Here is a 19,097-nt window from a genome sequence, read left to right on the forward strand (position 1 = left end):
GACATAGCCCATGTAAGTTCCAGAACTCTAACACTTTAATTAATTGATTCAATACATTTTTGTGTCACATTTTTCGAACCCCACATCTAGAGATGGCATGTAACTTCACATCCACAGATGGCATGTAACTTCAGAAGAATAAAAAATTTTGAGTTCCATAATTACAGTTGAATTTATACAACTCGACCCAATAACAACACACCAATGTGTCGATGCTATGGGGAAGGGGCAACCTTTTGTTACCTGAATGAAAGGACTGATTTCATTGTCGTGGCGAATGATTGGTGTACCTGACATGTCGTGGATAGGGGTGGGAATTGGGCGGGTACGGGGCTCATGAGCACTTGAAGCATCGGGTTGAGCGGGTCGGGCACAAAACTTCAATGGTTATTAGGTTAAGCGGGTTAATTGGACGGACAATTTTGAAATTCTCATTGCCCATTACCTGACCAAGCCCATTAAGAAGCTCGGGTAATTCGGGTATGGGTGGGCGGGTAGCGGGTAATCTCATGACTTGAAAAAAAAATCACTTTTTCCTCTACTTTTATAAAATCTCCAAACACCTTTCCTGATTCTAAAGAGACAATGTGGGATTAAAACTAGACGTTATTTGTTGTTCCTTTTAGGAATTTAATCTCACATTGAAAACTAATGAATAATTCTCATGAGATATAATATAAACTTATCCCACTCTTTGTCCCCTCAAAACCAAAGACTACTCCAGTATTCTACTAGGAATTCTCTTGGACCATTGCAAAGCAATACATTGGGTTCGTGTGATTGCCCTTAAACATATTGTTTACCATCTCAACTAAACCTAGCAACATGGACGGTTGGGCTGCATCAACCCATAAAGTTGATGTAATTTGGTTGGTTATCATTGGGTGAGGTTAGGTGGGTGTAGACATGAGCGGGTGCGCAGGTTGAGGTTTCAACCCATGCCTGCCCACCAAAACTTGGCGGGCTGGACGGATTGTGCCCGAGACAGGCGCGTGCATCCATGGTCCTCGTTGGGCTCGGGTGTCCGTGGGCGGGTTCGGGCTCATGGGCAAAATTCCCACCCCTAGGCGTGGACCTTTGAAGGCCCAAATTAATGACTCAGATGTTACAAGTTAGACAAACACAAATACTTTCAAAATCTGACTCAATATCACATTTATAAAATAGCATGCGTAAGTTATCATCAAGCGGGGATAGCTCAGTTGGGAGAGCGTCAGACTGAAGATCTGAAGGTCGCGTGTTCGATCCACGCTCACCGCATTTAAACTTTTTATTTTTGTTTTCTTTTAAACTATCGGGTCTTGTCTTGGTCGAAATTACCCGAATTTAACCCCGCTTGCTTCTCAACTTAAAAAAGCTTTTAAACCCTTCAAAACCCCGACGCCATTTTCTTGCTTTCACTGTTGTTTCTCTCTCTAGGGTTCCTTCGCTCTCATACTTGGACGCCATTAAGAATTTAATCGCTGTTTACAGGTTAGTTTAATTCTTCATCTCTCTCTCAATAAAACTAGTAAATTAGTAATATTTAGGTTTACGCAAATCAAAATTGTGTAGAGAGTTCTTCTATCTATCCGAATCAGTGGTTCCTCAAAGTTTAAATGGTCTTCTTTTTTGGATGTTGTTAGGAACTGGGAGGCCGGGGTTATGTAATTGTAGCATAACTTAAGCAACCCTTTTTCTTTTTCGTCCTTCCCCTGTATAGTTTTCTCTCTTTTAATTGAATCTAATTTTCAAAAAAAAAAAAGTTTTGATTTGATTAGTTTTTCTTATCTTCCAGTTAATCAAATTCTAGTTTACTTTTGAAATCTTGTGAAAGCTTGGTAAATGGATATAGCAAAGGATAATTATATGATGCATGATATTGCCTTTGAAATAGAGATTATGGGGGAAGAAAATGAGTTCATGTTCTGGAAATCAGAGATTTCCCATGAGGGTATTAATCTAATTTTCTACAAAAAAATGATTGATTTTAGCTCTTTCAATTATCTATTAGTTTTGAGATATAAAGTTTTTGAATGTTAATGGGATTATTTATCTTATAAAGTTTTTCTTTTGGTGGGAGGTTAATTTTGTATTGTTTGTTACCGGGCTTAATATCTTCAAGATTATTACTTGATTTAGAAGGTACATGCCTTGGCGCTTTGGGCGCATAGCGGGTCATTTTAGGTATTCTCCATTAAATGAATCGGTGTACGAAAAATAGTATAATTTGGGGAAATTCTCTTAATGGAATTAACTAAACCTTTAGGCTGGCGAACGGCCGGAAAGCTTATCAACACAGTTTGTGCCATAAAAAACTTTTGTTTTTGGTTACAGTCAATTAATTATTTGATCTCTTGTATTCTCATTTTCTCTCAATTATACAGGTGTTTCGTTGTGCCGTTTGTGGGGATCCATTGAAGTTTCATTTGTCCTTTCAGAAGATGTTTCCTTTTCAACCCTCCTTTCCCTATCTTCCCAACCAAAATCAAAATGGAGGAAGCAACTATCCAGCTCATCAGCAGGTGATCTTCTAGTGTGAACATCTCATTCAACTGTAACCTTTTGGTTAATATGATGATGATCGATGATTTATGATATTTTTCTATTTGTAATCCAGGTTATGCCACCCAACCAATTTCTCATGAACTCAAATAATGTCGGCAACAACCAGTTTCCATGTCCCTCTAATGCCTACAACAACGCAGTGAATTTTTCTCAATTACATGGAATCAATTCTCAATTTCAAGTTCCATTTAATGGAAATTTTGCTGCCATGCCGAATACCCAGTTTCCCAACTTTGTTAACCATAACCTACAGTTGCAAAATAGTCATCTTGGAAGACCATTTTTATCTGGTCCTCATAACCTGACCCAACCCTCTGTTCAGTTCTGTTCACCAAATGCCTTGCATAATTTGAACTCGGTGTTGACCCTTCCGCAAAGTGGAAGTTTTCATAATTTTCCGCAGAATTTAAATCAGCTTGCACCTAATCAACAGAACGGGCAGTTTTTGCATAACCAGAATAGGCCCATGCAGCACATGTACGGAAATATGCCAGCAGGAAATCTCAATCCTTCTCAAGGTATGCCTTATGGTGCACACCCATGTTCAGGTCCTTTAGTGGGGTGCTCTAACCAAGGAGTTCAGAATATGGGCTCTCACATGAACCAACAGTTAGGTTCGATGACGTCCAATGAGGTCGCAAAAGATCAAAGTGCTCCTCCGCCGACTACAATAGGTTCACAGGTAAACTTATTGTTTTTTTTATACTGACTTATCTTGTATGGAATATTGATATCCTATTTTGTTAGTATCAACCTGGTCCATATTATTTGGGTTGAGTTACTGTTTACATGAAATAATGTTGTTGGTGGAGCGTCAAGATTTTCCCAATTTTCTGTCTACAGATTCACCATTATCATGCTAATTAGTGTTAGGTTATCCCATTCACTGGCCATGACCACTTTCTTGATATTGGACTTTCTATTTTATTAGAAAATGCAGTTGGAATGGTTTCTCTAGTTTTCATTGCTGCACTCTAATTGTTTTATGACATGAATGGCAAAACTCAATTTCCCCTTTGATGTAAACCTGAGAAAAGGTCTGTTACTAACATAACCAAAAATGCCTTTCAAGGCAAGTTTTTTCCTTCCAAATGGAACACCAAGTCAAGAATAATATTGCCTGCAAATCCCTGATTTAATTGTATCATAATCTTTTTTTTCTAATTCGTTTTGAGAAGGAATTGTAACGTAATGTTTTCCATGAATAAATACTACTAAATTGGGCTAGATATTTTTCTTTCTAGATTTTACTGTTAATTGAAGGGTTTAATCTCTACCTTGGAAGTGGGGTCATCAAGTTCTTTTTTGGCGTTTCAGTTGCCCTAATAAGGGTCCACCTTTTATAGGACCCTGATGATTTTGCTATCGGGTTTCTTCAATAGCTCTCTCCACCGTAGTTCTCTATTGGACACTTTTATACTGAGTTGGCATCCAGCAACGAGTTCCTGCAAATGTTAGTTTGAATGGCTAGGTGGTTTTTTGGTGTCACAAACTGCCATATCTCTCTCTCTCGCTCTCATCCAGTCATCCTATTGAAATGCTTTAATTATGTATCAGGGAAATACTTCTAATGATGGTGGAAATAATATGAGCAACAGCCCGAGAAACCACCTCAGCAAAAACTTTGCAAGGAATCATCATGAATCTGGAAAAGGAGAATCACCAAATCCAAGGCTTGCTTCTTATACCTTTTTATGTATTTGTTGAATACATGCTTTTCTCAGTATGGATTTGACACAATTGATTATGTTTTGCAGATTCAAGAAATCCAAGTTTCAACCTAGGGATAATGTGAAGGGAAATGTCAGGTCCTCTAATGGGAAAGGAGGAAAAGGTTTTTGTGCCTCATAACTGATACGAAGTTTGATATTAACGTTATCTTAATTTCTTAACTTTGAATACATTAACATCTTATAAGTAATGCATATAAAACTAGATGTTGATTGTTTGTAGCATAAATTGGGTTCAGCCAAGCCAAATATATAGTAGAGTTACAAACAAATGAATGGCTAGTGAAATTCTATCTGGACGAGTAGGTTCCTTGTATGATAATTGATTGAAGAGTAGGAACTTCTCTGCATGCTATAGAAAATCATTCCTCAACCAACATTTTGATCGTCGAAATCAGACCTAGAAATGGGAGAGAAAAAGACGAAGTTTTCTGAGTTAATATTTGAGATGAACTATTTCTACTACTTTTCCACATTATCGAGATTAAATGCTTACCAGTACTTGACATCTGCTACATAATGTTGTTTCTATGCTATTTAACTCTTTTTCACAACAAATGAGTGACAGAATCTTTTTACTACTGTAAAAGGAAATCAGGATGTTGGCACAAGGAAGCCTTTTGTGTCGAAGCCTACCAACCAAAACATGAACGGAACTGCAAGGTAGTTTCTGCTGTACCTAGTTTTTCTCCAATTATTTTTAATTTGTAGAATTTATGTGCTCTCTCCTTAATCCTTATTATGTATGACATATTTGACGTGGATAACTTCTACCAACCAAACTGCTATATTAATGCTAATAAATCTACACTCTTTGCTTTCTTAATATGAATAATTTGTATTCCTTTCTTTTGCAAGATCTCTCTCTTTGCACTACTCTGAACAAGAAATTCAGAAATGGCGTGAAGAACGAAAAAAGAACCATCCTATGAGATCCAGCGGCAAGGTAATTTTAACTTTTAAGCGTACATATACAGTAGTGATAGACTAATATGTACAGGTTTTACAGATATACCTCCAATCTCAATGTATCCGATGATTTTTTGATAAAAGTCTTGTATCCACATTTCAGGATTTGGTTGATAAACAAAACTCTGAATCTATTGACGAAGATACCAAAAAACGACGCCAGGTATGCAGATTTATTATGGGATTTTTGTAAAATGAAATGTAGTACCAGGAATTTGGGACTCAGGGTAAGTTGGTATTAGTCTCCAACTGAAGGATTAGTCCATATATATATAGGCCAAAACCCAAAGTTCATGTCTCCCGGACGATTCTACCAATGGCACACTCGCATTCGATTTGAGTAATGTTAAATGAATCGCAGTAGTTACCGGCATGACTTGGCTGTCTGACTCGTGTACGCAAATTAAAATAAAAAACAGGAAAATCGGGAAGGACCTCAAGTGGGTCCCCTAACGGACCCACCCCATTTCCTGTTTGTCTTGGTTAGAATGACATGTTAATATTTTTTTAACGCTACTATGAGCAAACTATGCTAACTGTGCAAATTCTACATACTATGTGCGAACTTGTGCAAACCCTAATGGCTTAATCTGTGCAAACCAATTCATATAGAGTTGAAGCTTAAGTATTGACGGGTTCCTTTTTACGAAAGAAAATCTGGCTAAGGAGTTTTGACTATTCCCCTCCCCCCGCCCCGCCCTCCCCAATAAAAAACCAAAACTGGATGTTTTTATCTGCCATGTTAACCACCAGTTGTCATGTTACGTGATCGATTCAACTCTTACAATTTGTTTGTTCTTGTAGCAACTCAAGGAGATCCTTGCAAAGCAGGCTGAGTTGGGCGTTGAAGTTGCTGAAGTACCCCCAATTTATCTAACCGACTCCGAAAATCAAGTTCATGGAAAGAAAGAGGAACCTAGGATGGGTAATAAGAATGGAAAATTCAAGAATAAGTATGGTAAAAGAGGAAGACGTGGTAATTCGAAGCGGTTTGAGAAGAAGCAAAAGTTAGGGGAGGAAGGATCATTTTCCCAGCCTGATAAAAAACAGAAGCAACCAACCCTTCTGCAGAAGCTTCTGAGTTCAGATATAAAGAGAGATAAGAGCCATCTATTGCAAGTTTTCAGGTTCATGGTAACAAATTCTTTTTTCAAAGATTGGCCAGAGAAGTCACTGGAGTTCCCTTCTATCACAGTCAAAGACAGTAATTGTAAAACAGAGGTTATCGAAAAGAAATCACCCCCACTTCAGGGCGACAATAGTCTGAAAGGTAATAGTGTAGCTGATGATGACGAAGATATCGTTTACGGTTCTGCAGGAAAAGCTCATATAATCAGTGAGAAAATTGAACATTCTGAGGAAGAAGAAGGTGAAATCACAGATTAGAAAGGAGAATCTACATACTTATCTTTTGTGGTATTTAAGTCGAAAATACAGAGGCGTTTTGATACAGTTAATAGAAGAATTTTTATTAGAACTATAGGTCAGAGTTCTTATTGTGTTTTACAAAATGTGCTATAGAGTATTTTGTGGAAAATAGGGAGTGTTTTTCATCAAAGATGGACGTCCAGAGGTACCCGAAACATTGGAAGGTATTTCAGGAGCTGTCTGAAACAACTTAACCTTGTAAACATGGTGATAATGTCGTGGTAGGGAAGCAACCGACAGGGAAAAAGACTTGTTGCAGTGGTTTAGGTCTGGCTAAGTATGTTGTAGGAGTCTCTTCCTGTGCTTTTTTTGTAAGCCCACAATTTTCTCTGCTGCTTGAAATTTTTCTATATGTAAAGTTTCTGCATGTTTAAGTTTGTTGAGGTTTTGCTTCACTTTCTTTCAACTCTTGTTGTTCGAATGAGATATACCTTATATATTATGTTGGCATGTGTTGAAGCGGCTATTTTGGTGGTGGGTATTTTGGGAAAAAAAAATTGTCCGCTTTCAAACGAGTGGGATGGAATTCTTTTTTATATTTCCCCGTCCTACCACCACTTCTTCTCCTTACCCATTTCTTGTTTCCTTTTTTTATCCTTAGCTTCTAAATCTCCCAAAAGGACTAAAACCTTTACTATTATTTTCTTCTCATTTTTCAATATGACCAAAATGCCTCTAGGATTCTATGTGCTCTCTTGACTCTTTTTTTGCTCTCTCTTTATATCTAAAATTAACAAATTACCCCTTAGGTTTTTCTTTTCCTCACTTGCTCCTCCTTTGCCCCAAAAGACCAATGTCCTTAAAATAATCATCCATCAGAGTTGGACTAATTTCTATCATGTTTAGTTCATTGATCAATCAAAGTTCCACTATTTCTGACATGGTTAGTCCATTAATGTATTATTTTGTATGAATCTTTGACTCCCATTAAGATTTTACGAGTCTTTGACTCATCAAAATTTTCATAATGTTTGTTTTCGTCTGGCTCGTCTGAATGACTGATTTGGAATAGTATTTTAGTACATTCACGTCAGACGATTCGATTTCAGAAAAATGAGAAAAACAAACAAACAAGCACCACCATTTCTTTTTCGGTTTATACATATTGTATAGATGAAAACCTGTGCATTATTGAATTGAAGACTTATTTTAAGGTCTAACAAAATCAATTTAGGTTTCAATATTTAGAAAAACAAGCACACTTCATAACCAAATCAGGATGGTGATATACCACCCAAAAGTTAAACAATACAAACTTTCTTAAAATATATACTATCTAACCTTGAGGCAGAGTAAAATGGTTTCATGACCAACTCCATGAACACAAACATTACTCTTCCAATACAAATCATACCAAATTTCCACCACACTAGGGTTACCTCAAGTGGTCTTCCCATTCTTTCTTATATATATGTTACCTCAAGTTATCTTCAAATTCTTTCTTATATACTGTATCATCCATGTCCTTGAGGGAGCGCGAGAAACGGTTTGAAGGTCATTAGCAACCCAATCATTTCAATCAGATTTAGGATGAAGAAAACCATCTGAGCACCTGCAACTCGATGAGTAAAACAGTAAGAAAAAACAAGTGCATTATAGTTTCAGTGTCAAGAAGTTAATGCATCACATTGATCTTTTAGTTTCTGCATCTCACACAGAACTACAAAGTTGTAGCATAGTCTTTGAAAAACGAAGGGTATTTTCGAAATGTCAAACCGAAGCTCCTTGCTTGGTGGGAGCATAGCAAAAGATGATGTTCGTCGAATGAGGGTCCACTCAAGTCAGACTTTTATAATATTTTCCTCGTTTTAGATTACTATCTTATGTTCGAAGGGATCAAATATAGATGAGTCCTATTCATATCAATTAACAAATCTTATTCAGAAACCCAGTTGGAGTTAAAATACAGTAGAAATCAAAACCTGGGAGAAACCCGGTATTTATACGGCTCTCTGACCACGAGAACCTGCAATCGAAAAATAAAAAGATATGGTTGACGAAGTAGTACTAGAAGGAACACGTCAACAAGTTTACCAATAAACAAAAACAAGAACATCGTAATGGGTAATACTTACAAAATGCCTGCTCCAGCTGGGCCGACCGCTCTAGAAAGAGACATTGCAGTCATAGAAATGCCATTTGCAGCTCCTCTTTGGCATTGAGACTGTATTATTAATATAGTTCAGAGAGAGCATCTTACAGGTAGCTTTTGGTTGAATCTAAACTAAAAAGCATATTTGTTCGAAAAAGGAAAGGAAAAACAGAAGAAAAGAATACCACTGCATTGTTTTGTAGGATAAGTAATCCAGTGATGATCGAAAGCTGTTAAATAAACGAGTAAACTTTTTAAAAGTTCAGATCTAAAATTGAAAAGCAAAAAAGAAGGACTGGCTTAGTACTTACAGAGAAAACGTTCTTCAGTAAGGATGCAAAATTTATTAACAACAAAAGTCTCAGCCCAGATAGCTTAGCTATCAAGGGATAACATGACAACACCAGTATCGATAACACCTTCATATAGAAACAAAGTGAACCAGATGCAGAAATTGGAATCAATTACTATGCATAAATTACATATATACTAACTTCAATGAGAAAAGGTAATGAGAAAAGTACCGCTGAAATGCGAGATATAATCATGTGGCCTAGAACTCTCTCAGCCATTGGATATAGAAGAAGTTGAACTAGTAACAGACCAACACCTAATTGGCGAATTAGAAGTTAGGTACTATTTTAAAAATTACGTGTCTATGTAAACATAGTAAACGTTTAAGTTGATCAATATGTAATCTATGTACCGGAGATTGAAAGTACTTCACCAACATCCTCCGTCGTGAAGCTCAATCCTCCAAATTTTCTAGGACTGACAGTCCAAAGTGAGAAAATCTGCAGTATATATGCTAACAATCAAATATCATCACTTCCATATAGTGTTCTAAATTGATATTATTGAGAAGCCATATACATGCTAAATTTCAAAAGAACATAATATGAAAAGTACTATCGAGATTCGAGATGGTCAATGGTGACAAAGTGGTAGACTTGAAATCTATTTTCCCCATTTTTGATATTTGAAAAGTTTAATGCATTGTAGAGGATAGAATACAATCAAGAGTTATGTAATGTTTGTTTTTTCTAAGTCAGATCTGAAATCTGACCCAAAACCATTTCAAGAATGTCGTTTTTGTCTGACTGGTGATGTCCGACTCGTCTTGGGTTGACGTAAGGTCCATTGATTCAAACGAGTGAGATTCAGACAATGAGAAAAGACAAACCACGGCTAACAAATTTCATTTCTATGTCGAACAGATTATTAATATTTCTATGGTGTCTTTGTTAGTGGTCTTGAGCATCTTTGTTGGTTCTGAATATATGCTTATATTTACTCCATTAGAAAGAATAATTCTAGAAAAAATTTCAAATTTCTAGGAAGACCCACTAAATCCCAACCAACACTTCATGGAAAGAAGCATCTTCTCGATGATGGTCGGATTCATAGAGTTAACCTTGATTGTACCATGTCTGGCCCACGACAAAGCTCAAACTCGAAAAATATGTTGTGGATAATCAGTGTAAATCATGAAGTAAACCACATTTCAAATACCACAAAGAAAAGAAGAAATTACCTCTGAGTAAGCCATATCGTGAAGCGAGAAAACGCAATAAAGAATGATGGATGACATTAATGGCCAATTCCTCAGAAGGCTTTCCTTTGGTTCTGAGTTTGTCTCATCAATGTTTTCTTTCAGATGACTCTCACTTGCTTCTTCAGTTCCTCCACTGTGTTTGTGCAATGTTTCCTACAAGAAGAAAAAGTTGCAGGATGACATATTAGGACAGGCATATCAAAGTTCTCCTATGTATGGGTCCTCCGTCGGGTCGGTTCATGTCTATCCCAACCACACACATAGTAGGAGGTCCAACCTAGTATGGGCATATTGGTCCTCAGGTTCAGACTCGTTGAGATTTTTTTACGTTATTGGTTCATTTAGATCTTCACTCATGATTCTAGAAGCTAAAACTTGGTTGGAGAATAGCAAAACACAGTAAGAAAAAAAAAAAAAAAAAAAGGTATTTCGACATTAGTTTGTTATGGAGGAAATAATGATTAAGAAACATACTGGGAGCCAAAAACAAACTACGGATACAGCTGCTGCACATATGGATATACAGAGGCAGGGTAGCAAGTATGGAAATCTGCAGTATTCATGTTTCGAAGCATCAGCATATATTGAAGAGTGACAAGCCGAAACGACCCAGGAAAGAAGTAAATGTGAAATGAGGACGCAAAATTTTTACCTTTCAAAGAGAGATCCCTCCGGAAATAGATTTGGGTACTTCCTTGCAGGCTACAAACAAATTGATTTAGAGACATAATAATCTTCAAAAGTTGAGTTTGTGAAAGAAAAAAATATAATAACTACACGTTTCTTCCTTTCTATCTATGTCCTCCTAGATATGTAACTCTATTTTCCTTCGAGTATCTCGATAAGCATATGAAGAAATAGTACCCGTGCAAGGAACCCTCCAAGAGCTGGACCAATAACCAATCCTATTCCCCATGCCGTAGTCACCTGGAAGCAAGAATTGGCGAATAATTTTCAAGTAAAATATGTAGCAGCATTAAATAGATAACTAAAAGCAAACCTACTATCTCCATGATAAAAGAAAACTCTTACAAGTGATTGTCCCAAAGCTTGATGTTCTTCTCGGCAGACTTCGCTAGCATATGCCTACCAAATGTTAAAAATTAACTCAAAATATACATATAAATCATAAACTTGGAAAGGAGAAAAATGAAGAATAGAATGTTTATCTGATTTGCAAACATAAATAAGAGTTAGGATATTGTAAGAGGTAGTAGACCCGGAAATTGGTGGAGAATCATGGATTTGAAATCCTAACCGATGAATAGACATCGGTAGACTTCTAAAATGCCTGTCTTCGATACTATGAAACTTTTAAAATGCCCAGAACCAATGCCTTCGACATCAATGGACACTCAAATGTCAAGTTAAAAAACTTGAGACATAAGTATGAGATGGGAGAATATACATTACATTAAGGATTATCATTCGAGTATTGTCCACGTTAGATCCACAACTTGCGAGCACACAATTACCTTTATCGGGCCAAGAAGACCATTCATACTCCCAAGAAGAAACCTCGTAGAAATTGCCATCCAAAAGCTTGTACTAAGACCAAAGAGAGTGTTAAACACAACCCTGAAATAGGTCATTTCCAAAGCCATTAGCAGTAAAGGATATTAGAAACTTTTCACTTTAACCAAGTAGAGGAACTTCTACACAAAAATTGATATGCAGGAATTAGTACTAACACTGAAAGAGTGCCAAATATAATAACAGGTTTTCGCCCATATCGATCGGCTATGAGTCCCCAAGCAACAGAAGTCAAAGCTCTTCCCAACATAAATGAAGCTCCTGAAATAAAGTATGAATAAGTTTGACACTTAATGTCTATCCTGTCATTACGAAGCTGCATACGGGGAGCTGCTTACCTATACATCCTGCATAATATCCAATATCTTCTTCCCTTTTCGCAACATGGAGGTCTCCTATCTACACGAAGTGATAATGCTATGTTAGAAGTACAAAGGCGAAAACCATATAAGAATGAAAAAAAAAGAAATGGTAAAAGTCCAAGTATAGACTTACCATAAAGTATAGGAATGGGAAGAGAGAAGATATTGGCAATGCTGAAAAGAAAAACCCATTTCTTAATACAACAAATACCCAACAAATGAATCTATCCTTGCATAAGAAACAATTTAAAACTTCAAAAAATAAAAAAAAATTTAGCGAAGGCTCTTCCTACCCAATTCTTAGATCAACTAATATTTCTATAAATGCATTAGCACAATCACATAAAAACTGAGAAGCCTGGCTAATGAAGAATCAACTAACCAAACAAACTAGAATTCGATTCGAGTAGGTTATAAAGATTACTTACCACTGCCTAGTACTACAATCCATATATAAAACAATAATCTGTAAGGTATGCCTGTTTCTCTATCTTTAAGCAAATCAATCTTGCAACCAGGACAATTATCATAATACACCTTCTTCTTCAACAATTCTTCTTCATTATCATTATGATATGCCATTATAAAACTCAAGGAGAAACAATGGGTTTCCACTCTTAAAAGAAATCCTTCCTCAGTTTCAATACAAAGATGATGATTTAAAGACAAATAAGTTTAATGGGTACCTCTCAATTTCAGGCAAACAATCAAACATACAGTATCCCTTCACCAGTAGCATTTAACATGTGGTTACTGCTAGAGTACATTTGAAATCAGCTGTTAGCTCAAGGGTCCCCCTCCTCTGCCAACTGAAACTTGGGTTTTGTTGGTTCTGGTATGACTTTTTTTAACCTTTTGTACATTACCAGTAAAAGTTGTCACAAGAATAAGGTAAGGTTGTGAGGCTCACAATTCAGAGTCTCTTAAAAATGGATTATACGAGTCTCTAAAAGTAGTTTCTATTTTGCCAATAAAACATTCAACAGGGGCCATACATTTTTAGTCCAAAATAATATCCTAAAAGTGTTTCAGGTCCTATCTTATCGAAAATTTGGTTTTTAGTCTTTAAGTGTTTTGCTCGTGATAACCTCATTTTTGTTTGGTAAATCATTTTATATCCTTCTATAAATATTTAACAATCCTATAAAAACACTTTTAGGTTTCTTCTCATTAGTTCTTACATATCTTCTCCCTCCAATCAAAATCATTGTTCATCTTTGTCTAATCATGTTTATTTTTTGTTTCAAGATTCGATTTTTGAACTTTAGAGCAAAAATTGGCGTCATGTCTCTATTACACGCTTGATTTGAACTTTGGAGCAAAAAGATTTTTGTAATGTCAATTCGTTGTTATGACCCGTCATAAATTGGTTTTGTTTATCGCAAAATGTGTTTTGTTTGAAATACAATTTCAAAAATTGGCGTCGTGTCTCTATCACAAGCTTGATTTAAAGTTTGGAGCAAAATACAATTCGTAACGCCAATTTGCTGTTATAGCCCGTCATAAATTAGTTTTGTTTATCGCAAAATATGTTTTGTTTGAAATACAATTTCAAAAAATGGCGCCATATCTCTATCACACGTTTTATTTGAAGTTTGAAGTAAAATACATTTTATAACGCCAATTTGCAAAATGTGAAGCTAATCTCTCGATGACACTGGAATTGATCAGTCAGGACAGAGTGTAGATTGTCTATTATAAAAGCAATCAAGAACTTAAGCTAAGGTGAATTGAGGGTTACTCTTATGGTTTAAATACTAACATCCATGAATCATAGTAGATAACCTTATTTGTTTTGATGCATCTCAATATCATTTGGAAATGACATTTCAAGTGGAGTTGAAATGGAAACAAATGATAAAAAGTGCTCAATAATACAATTGTGTGCCCAATGTTGTCGCCTACCTATTATAAGATACCTTGATGTGTCCATGCCGATGGTACACCTTCGATAACAATAATACATATCCAACCATGTGATGCATTGTCTCTTTATTTTTTGCGATATTTTCGGAAAAGGTAATAAAGTGTAATTGGTTTTCCACAAAAAGAGGAATGGTTTATACTAGTATTAGTTAGAGCTCGAGTCATTTTATCACGAGGACCAATTAAATAAAACCGGTTTTATTAAAGAAATTCAGACTGCCACATATAACAAAAGAACTAATATATACCTAGGCTAGGTATCTAATGGAAATTATAGAATGGTGAAGATGGTTTTGATGCTAGAAGTTATGGTATTTTGAGATGATAATACATTTTATCAACTGTAATAAACTTTTAGCAATTTCATAAAATGTTTGATTTAATGTCTACTCAGTCTTTGCAATGATCTTTGGCTAAAAGAATATTACCATGCATGTTTCTCTTTAAATGTGTGCAAATCATCCTAATATCTCTTATGACCCATGTTTGAGTGGGAGTTCAATAAATGGTGAGGTTGTCTTCTTCTTCCTTTTTTTGTTGCAAATAATGGGGAGGTTGTTAAGGGCCAAGTTTATTGGACCTCAATATCTTTTCTTCATCTCTGTATTTGTCTATCGAGTTTGTTCAATTGGAATAGTGGAGAGGGGACCTTGGGACCATATTGTAGTTTTGTTGTGCTTGGGAGTGAGCCCACCCAACTTTTGAGACATCCCCACTACTTTAACCTTATGTGGCTATTTAACATGCTTTTCTTTTTGCTTTTATTTTTATGAATCATTTTTCGCATTGCCATGTGAAAATGACGACCTACCAAAATGTCTCTGTAACTAAGAGGGTCTCCATTGCGACAATCAAGTAAATATCCTAGGTGTTAAGAATGAACAGTGGATCTCTAAATTATCTCTTTCTTATTTGGTCATTTAGAGTCGATACTCTAGTAGAAATCCTTCTCCAATGCAACACAACACTCAAGAAAAACTTATATTTTGACTATAAAGTGAAATTAATTGTTCAGGTGGCACTCTAAATTTAAAATGTCCTATTAACGATCTCTAAAATAAATGATGCTTCATAATTTTAGAGTTTTAAGTTGAGTTTTGCATTAGAGATGGTTTTAAAATGCCTTCAGCGCTACTCGTGGTACTGACCGCTTTGGACACACCTAGGACTCACGGTTTTAAAATGCCTCACTAGAAAAGGGTGTTTACCTTCTTAAGAGGAGTACCACATCCCGTCTCACTACCGATGTGCTTTACAACACACCCTCCCAAGACCACATCACAATAGAGCGAATCGTATTGATAACGTGTTATAGGATGGTGCAAACTAGCCTTGTGGGCTGCTAGTGATACTGTCCGCTTTGGCACACTTGGGTCTCACGGTTTTAAAAGACCTCGCTAGGAAAAGGTGCTTAACCTCTTAAAGAGGAGCACCACACTCCGTCTCACCATCCATGTCGGATGGCTTTACAACATTTTTATATTTAATACCAAATTTGCACTTGAAATTTCCTAGTTCCAATCACCACGAAATTCATTTTTGTTACTCAAATTAATTTCTTCTTGTCTCAATCATCTTCATCATTTTTAGGTTTGGGCCCCCAATTTCATCAAGTAAATTTCACTGATGATCGAGGCTTTGGGAAAAAAAAAGCCTCTAAACAGTTTGGGGGGAGAATACATCATTACATGGAGTAAACAGTTCAAACTCAAACGTCCGCCGCGAGAAAAGTAAATGAAGGAGTTATATAAATGTGGTTGGAAACATGGAGAGATGAATGAATCATAAGAACGATCATTAAATTTGAACTCCGACTTTGAAGAGAGTGAGCAAAACGATTCAACCCTTGGTACTCTTGGCAAAGTAAATTAAACCATACAAAAATCTGTGTGTGATTAAGTAAATATAACATGTGAATATCATATTATCATCATTGATTCAATTTCAGACGATAGGAAACATGTAATATACTCGGTACAAAAATCAAATTTGAACGAAGAAGCAATTTATCTACTCAAATAAAGAAGAGCTCGATCAACAAAAACAAGTAGAAATGGATAAAAATGTGTGATCAGAGAGAGTCAGAGCTAAACCTTTAAGTGGTCAGTTAAGTACTTCAAACATTTTTGTTCTTCTTCATCTTTGAAGGTGGCCATCGACCCTTCTTCCTTAGTTGACGTTTCCTTACGAGTCGTTTCCTCCTCAACCTTATCTTTTTCGCTAACTTCATCCTCAACTTCTGTTCCTGCTTTAGCTGCAGTTTAGACTCTAATGGAAGATTCTCAACTGAGACAGGTTCTTCCTTGGGTTCTGGCTGAGGTTCAGTACCGCCTGAAGGAACTCCATCAATGTCTGAAGAAGCTCGAACGATCAGAGACCTTTGTTCTTGGGCACGAAAATGGGTGCAAATTCTAACTCCATTGAAATATTTTGGTTGCAAATCAACACATTTTCCTTGGAACCTAAACACTGGAAGCCGGTATATAATATCTTCAAATTTTGGGCAAAATAAGGACATTCGAAACAAAATTCCAAGTAAAAAAAGAGAGTGTGGCATAAAGAAGATGTATCTTTGACTAATAACTTGTTCAAATGCAAGTCATACAAATGTTTAGTATTCTTAAGTTACTTCTAGAACGTATTATACATCACACTACGATTGACGAATGTGGTGGTGGAAGCAGCTAATCAATCGCGATCCAAAACATTAACCATAACAACAGTAGCCAGGGTAGAGTTCTAAAAACATGTAGAGTTATCCATAGTAATTGGATGATATCAAGGGGAAAAATAACACTCAGGTGACTTTGTTTTTTCTCATTGTTTGAATTTGACATGTCTATGTCATGAGGACGAATGTCATCTCAAGTTACTTCAGGGAACGACCTCTTAAATCAAACTTATTTTAAACACGAGCATATGTTAAGTTTATGATCATCCAGCTTAAAACTAATTGATAACGAGTGGAGAGGACTTAGACATTGTATTCTTTGTTACTAAATTGCCCTTCTCCCATGTGGGACTATATTCCCCCCCACCCCACGTGTGGGGTTCTTTGAGCGTAACGTGTTCTTTTTTTCTTTTCTTTTCGGATGACGTGTAGCTTTTAAACATATCACGTGGGAGCCTAGCTCTAACACCAAGTGGGACTATTCTCACAGTATACGACTCAAATGGACATCAGATCAGCCATTTCAGCCCACTAAGACAAGTTAGATTTGAATTTAGAAAACAAACATAACCTAATAAGCTAAACCTACAAAAAAAAAAGATATGAAGGAAAACTCAATCACAAAACAAAAGAAACTAAAGCAAGCAAATGCACATCCCATTTTGGGGTTAAGATGAATAGAGATTTTGGAAGAGAACTTGGAAGAATCTAAAAAGACCTCAAATTAGGAAGAACTGACTAAGATAATAAACTAAAGAAGCAAATTAATCTATAAAGTAAAAAATGTTCTTGTGTGGAGTAATCACAATTAAGAAAACTATGCCCTAAATTGAAGAAGGGTTTCTCTAGTTGATACCTAACCTAACATTGAAGCTAGCTAGAACAAAAGAAAATTAGCAACTTCATTGATACTTAAAAACCTAACACAGCTGAAAAAAAAACATCACAAAATTAAGAAATTACAGAAAAAGATGAGAGAGAGAGAGAGGTTACCGGGGAAATTGTTAATGGCTGCTGCCATAGGAAAGGAAGAAGAAGAAGAAGAAGAAGAAGAAGAAGAAGAAGAGAGAGAAAGAGGGAAAATAAGCTGAAGAGCCATCACTGCTGCTTGGATATTGTTTCAGATAAGCATATGGAAACGAGGGGTTGGGCAAAAGGCCCAATCCTTCACCCAAAATAAGAAGTAGGTCCACTGCAGGAAAAGAACAAGGGGCAGGTCCAATGGTCAGAAGGTGGGGGTGGAATTTCCGAAACACCCTTCTTCTTTTCGAAATTTACGAAACGACCATCGAAAAATTTCCGGGAAACTCTCAAATTTCTGAGAAATAATCTGACACGCCTCCCATCATACAGTGTACTTTCCATAAATTTACAAAATTGCCACCAAAAAATTCCCGGGAAATGCGAAAATTTTTGAAAAATAGTCTGACGCACCTGACATTAAACCTTGTACTGTCCACGAATTTACAAAATTGCCATTACAAAATTTACCAACTTGCCATTTTCGTTATTTTTTCCAGATTTATTTCTTATTTCTTTTTTATTTTCTCCCACACATATTTATCTCTCCAATCTTTTTAAATTTCTTTCTCCAATCTCAACAAATTTCGTTCTTTTTTCCAGATTTATTTCTTATCTCTTCCCAATCTCAACAAATTTCTTCATTTTTGGTAGTTTTTCTTGAATTTGTATAAGGAAATTTTCTTGTGTACCGGGAATTATTTAGTGTACTGGCCATTTTTTGGATATGTACTATACATTTTTGTACTGGGAATTTTTTTGTGTACCGGAAATTGTTCTGTGTGCTGGCCATTTGGTTATGTATTAGACATTTTTGCAGTGAGAATTTTCTTGTCTACCGGGAATTGTTCTGTGTACTCGCCATTCGGCTATATACTAGACATTTTTGTACTGGGAATTTTCTTTTGCACCGGAAATTGTTCCGTGTACTGGCCATTTGGTTGAATACTGGACACTTTTGAACTGGGAATTTTCTTCTGTACCGGGAATGGTTCTGTGCACTGACCATTTGGTTATGTACTTTGATGTTTTTAGAGATGAAGAAGATAAAATGTGAAACAAATAAGAATGATGAAGAAGAAAAATAAGAACATAAAACTTTTAGAGAGAGAAACACAGGAAACTTTGATGTTTTTAGAGTTTGAAAGAGATGAAGAAGATAAAATGTGAAGCAAAATAAGAATGATGAACATCCAAAAATAAGAACATAAAACTTTTAGAGAGAGAAAGAACAGAAAATTTATGTTCTTGGAGATTGAAAGAG

General features: G+C 36.1%; 3 protein-coding genes and 1 non-coding gene across 5 annotated transcripts; 2 read left to right on the plus strand and 2 right to left on the minus strand.

The window, feature by feature from the left end:
- Nucleotides 1–1,112: 1,112 nt before the first annotated feature.
- Nucleotides 1,113–7,116, plus strand: NUFIP (GATA zinc finger protein). The gene is made up of 9 exons (XM_086638559.1): nucleotides 1,113–1,473; nucleotides 2,367–2,504; nucleotides 2,600–3,229; nucleotides 4,105–4,220; nucleotides 4,305–4,381; nucleotides 4,868–4,940; nucleotides 5,136–5,223; nucleotides 5,350–5,409; nucleotides 6,051–7,116. Exons 2-9 carry the CDS (start codon nucleotides 2,424–2,426, stop codon nucleotides 6,630–6,632), a joined length of 1,707 nt encoding a protein of 568 aa, XP_086494685.1. The 5' UTR covers nucleotides 1,113–1,473; nucleotides 2,367–2,423; the 3' UTR covers nucleotides 6,633–7,116.
- Nucleotides 1,188–1,260, plus strand: TRNAF-GAA (transfer RNA phenylalanine (anticodon GAA)). The gene has a single exon. It is a non-coding gene; the product is annotated as a tRNA-Phe (tRNA).
- A 705-nt stretch (nucleotides 7,117–7,821) lies between the features above and the next one.
- Nucleotides 7,822–13,166, minus strand: LOC147541519 (protein ZINC INDUCED FACILITATOR-LIKE 1-like). 2 transcript variants are annotated; one of them, XM_086638562.1, is made up of 17 exons: nucleotides 12,903–13,166; nucleotides 12,350–12,390; nucleotides 12,193–12,253; nucleotides 12,013–12,115; nucleotides 11,797–11,899; nucleotides 11,354–11,407; nucleotides 11,186–11,248; nucleotides 10,974–11,023; nucleotides 10,796–10,871; nucleotides 10,301–10,474; nucleotides 9,473–9,560; nucleotides 9,291–9,376; nucleotides 9,078–9,185; nucleotides 8,952–8,996; nucleotides 8,750–8,838; nucleotides 8,597–8,640; nucleotides 7,822–8,226 (listed from the first exon to the last, which is right to left on the minus strand). In XM_086638562.1, exons 2-17 carry the CDS (start codon nucleotides 12,350–12,352, stop codon nucleotides 8,129–8,131), a joined length of 1,245 nt encoding a protein of 414 aa, XP_086494688.1. In that variant the 5' UTR covers nucleotides 12,353–12,390; nucleotides 12,903–13,166; the 3' UTR covers nucleotides 7,822–8,128. The 2 variants fall into 2 exon arrangements, with proteins under 2 accessions (XP_086494688.1, XP_086494687.1); XM_086638561.1 differs by having other exon boundaries at nucleotides 12,645–13,124.
- A 2,868-nt stretch (nucleotides 13,167–16,034) lies between these two features.
- On the minus strand, nucleotides 16,035–17,947 carry PSRP5 (plastid-specific 50S ribosomal protein 5). The gene is made up of 2 exons (XM_086636162.1): nucleotides 17,807–17,947; nucleotides 16,035–16,611 (listed from the first exon to the last, which is right to left on the minus strand). Exons 1-2 carry the CDS (start codon nucleotides 17,910–17,912, stop codon nucleotides 16,259–16,261), a joined length of 459 nt encoding a protein of 152 aa, XP_086492288.1. The 5' UTR covers nucleotides 17,913–17,947; the 3' UTR covers nucleotides 16,035–16,258.
- Nucleotides 17,948–19,097: the final 1,150 nt, after the last annotated feature.

The sequence above is a fragment of the Eschscholzia californica genome, unplaced genomic scaffold (assembly GCF_041429995.1).
Source record: "Eschscholzia californica isolate CP2 unplaced genomic scaffold, dmEscCali1.0.p SCAF_4, whole genome shotgun sequence".
In the NCBI taxonomy this organism is placed as follows: domain Eukaryota; kingdom Viridiplantae; phylum Streptophyta; class Magnoliopsida; order Ranunculales; family Papaveraceae; genus Eschscholzia; species Eschscholzia californica.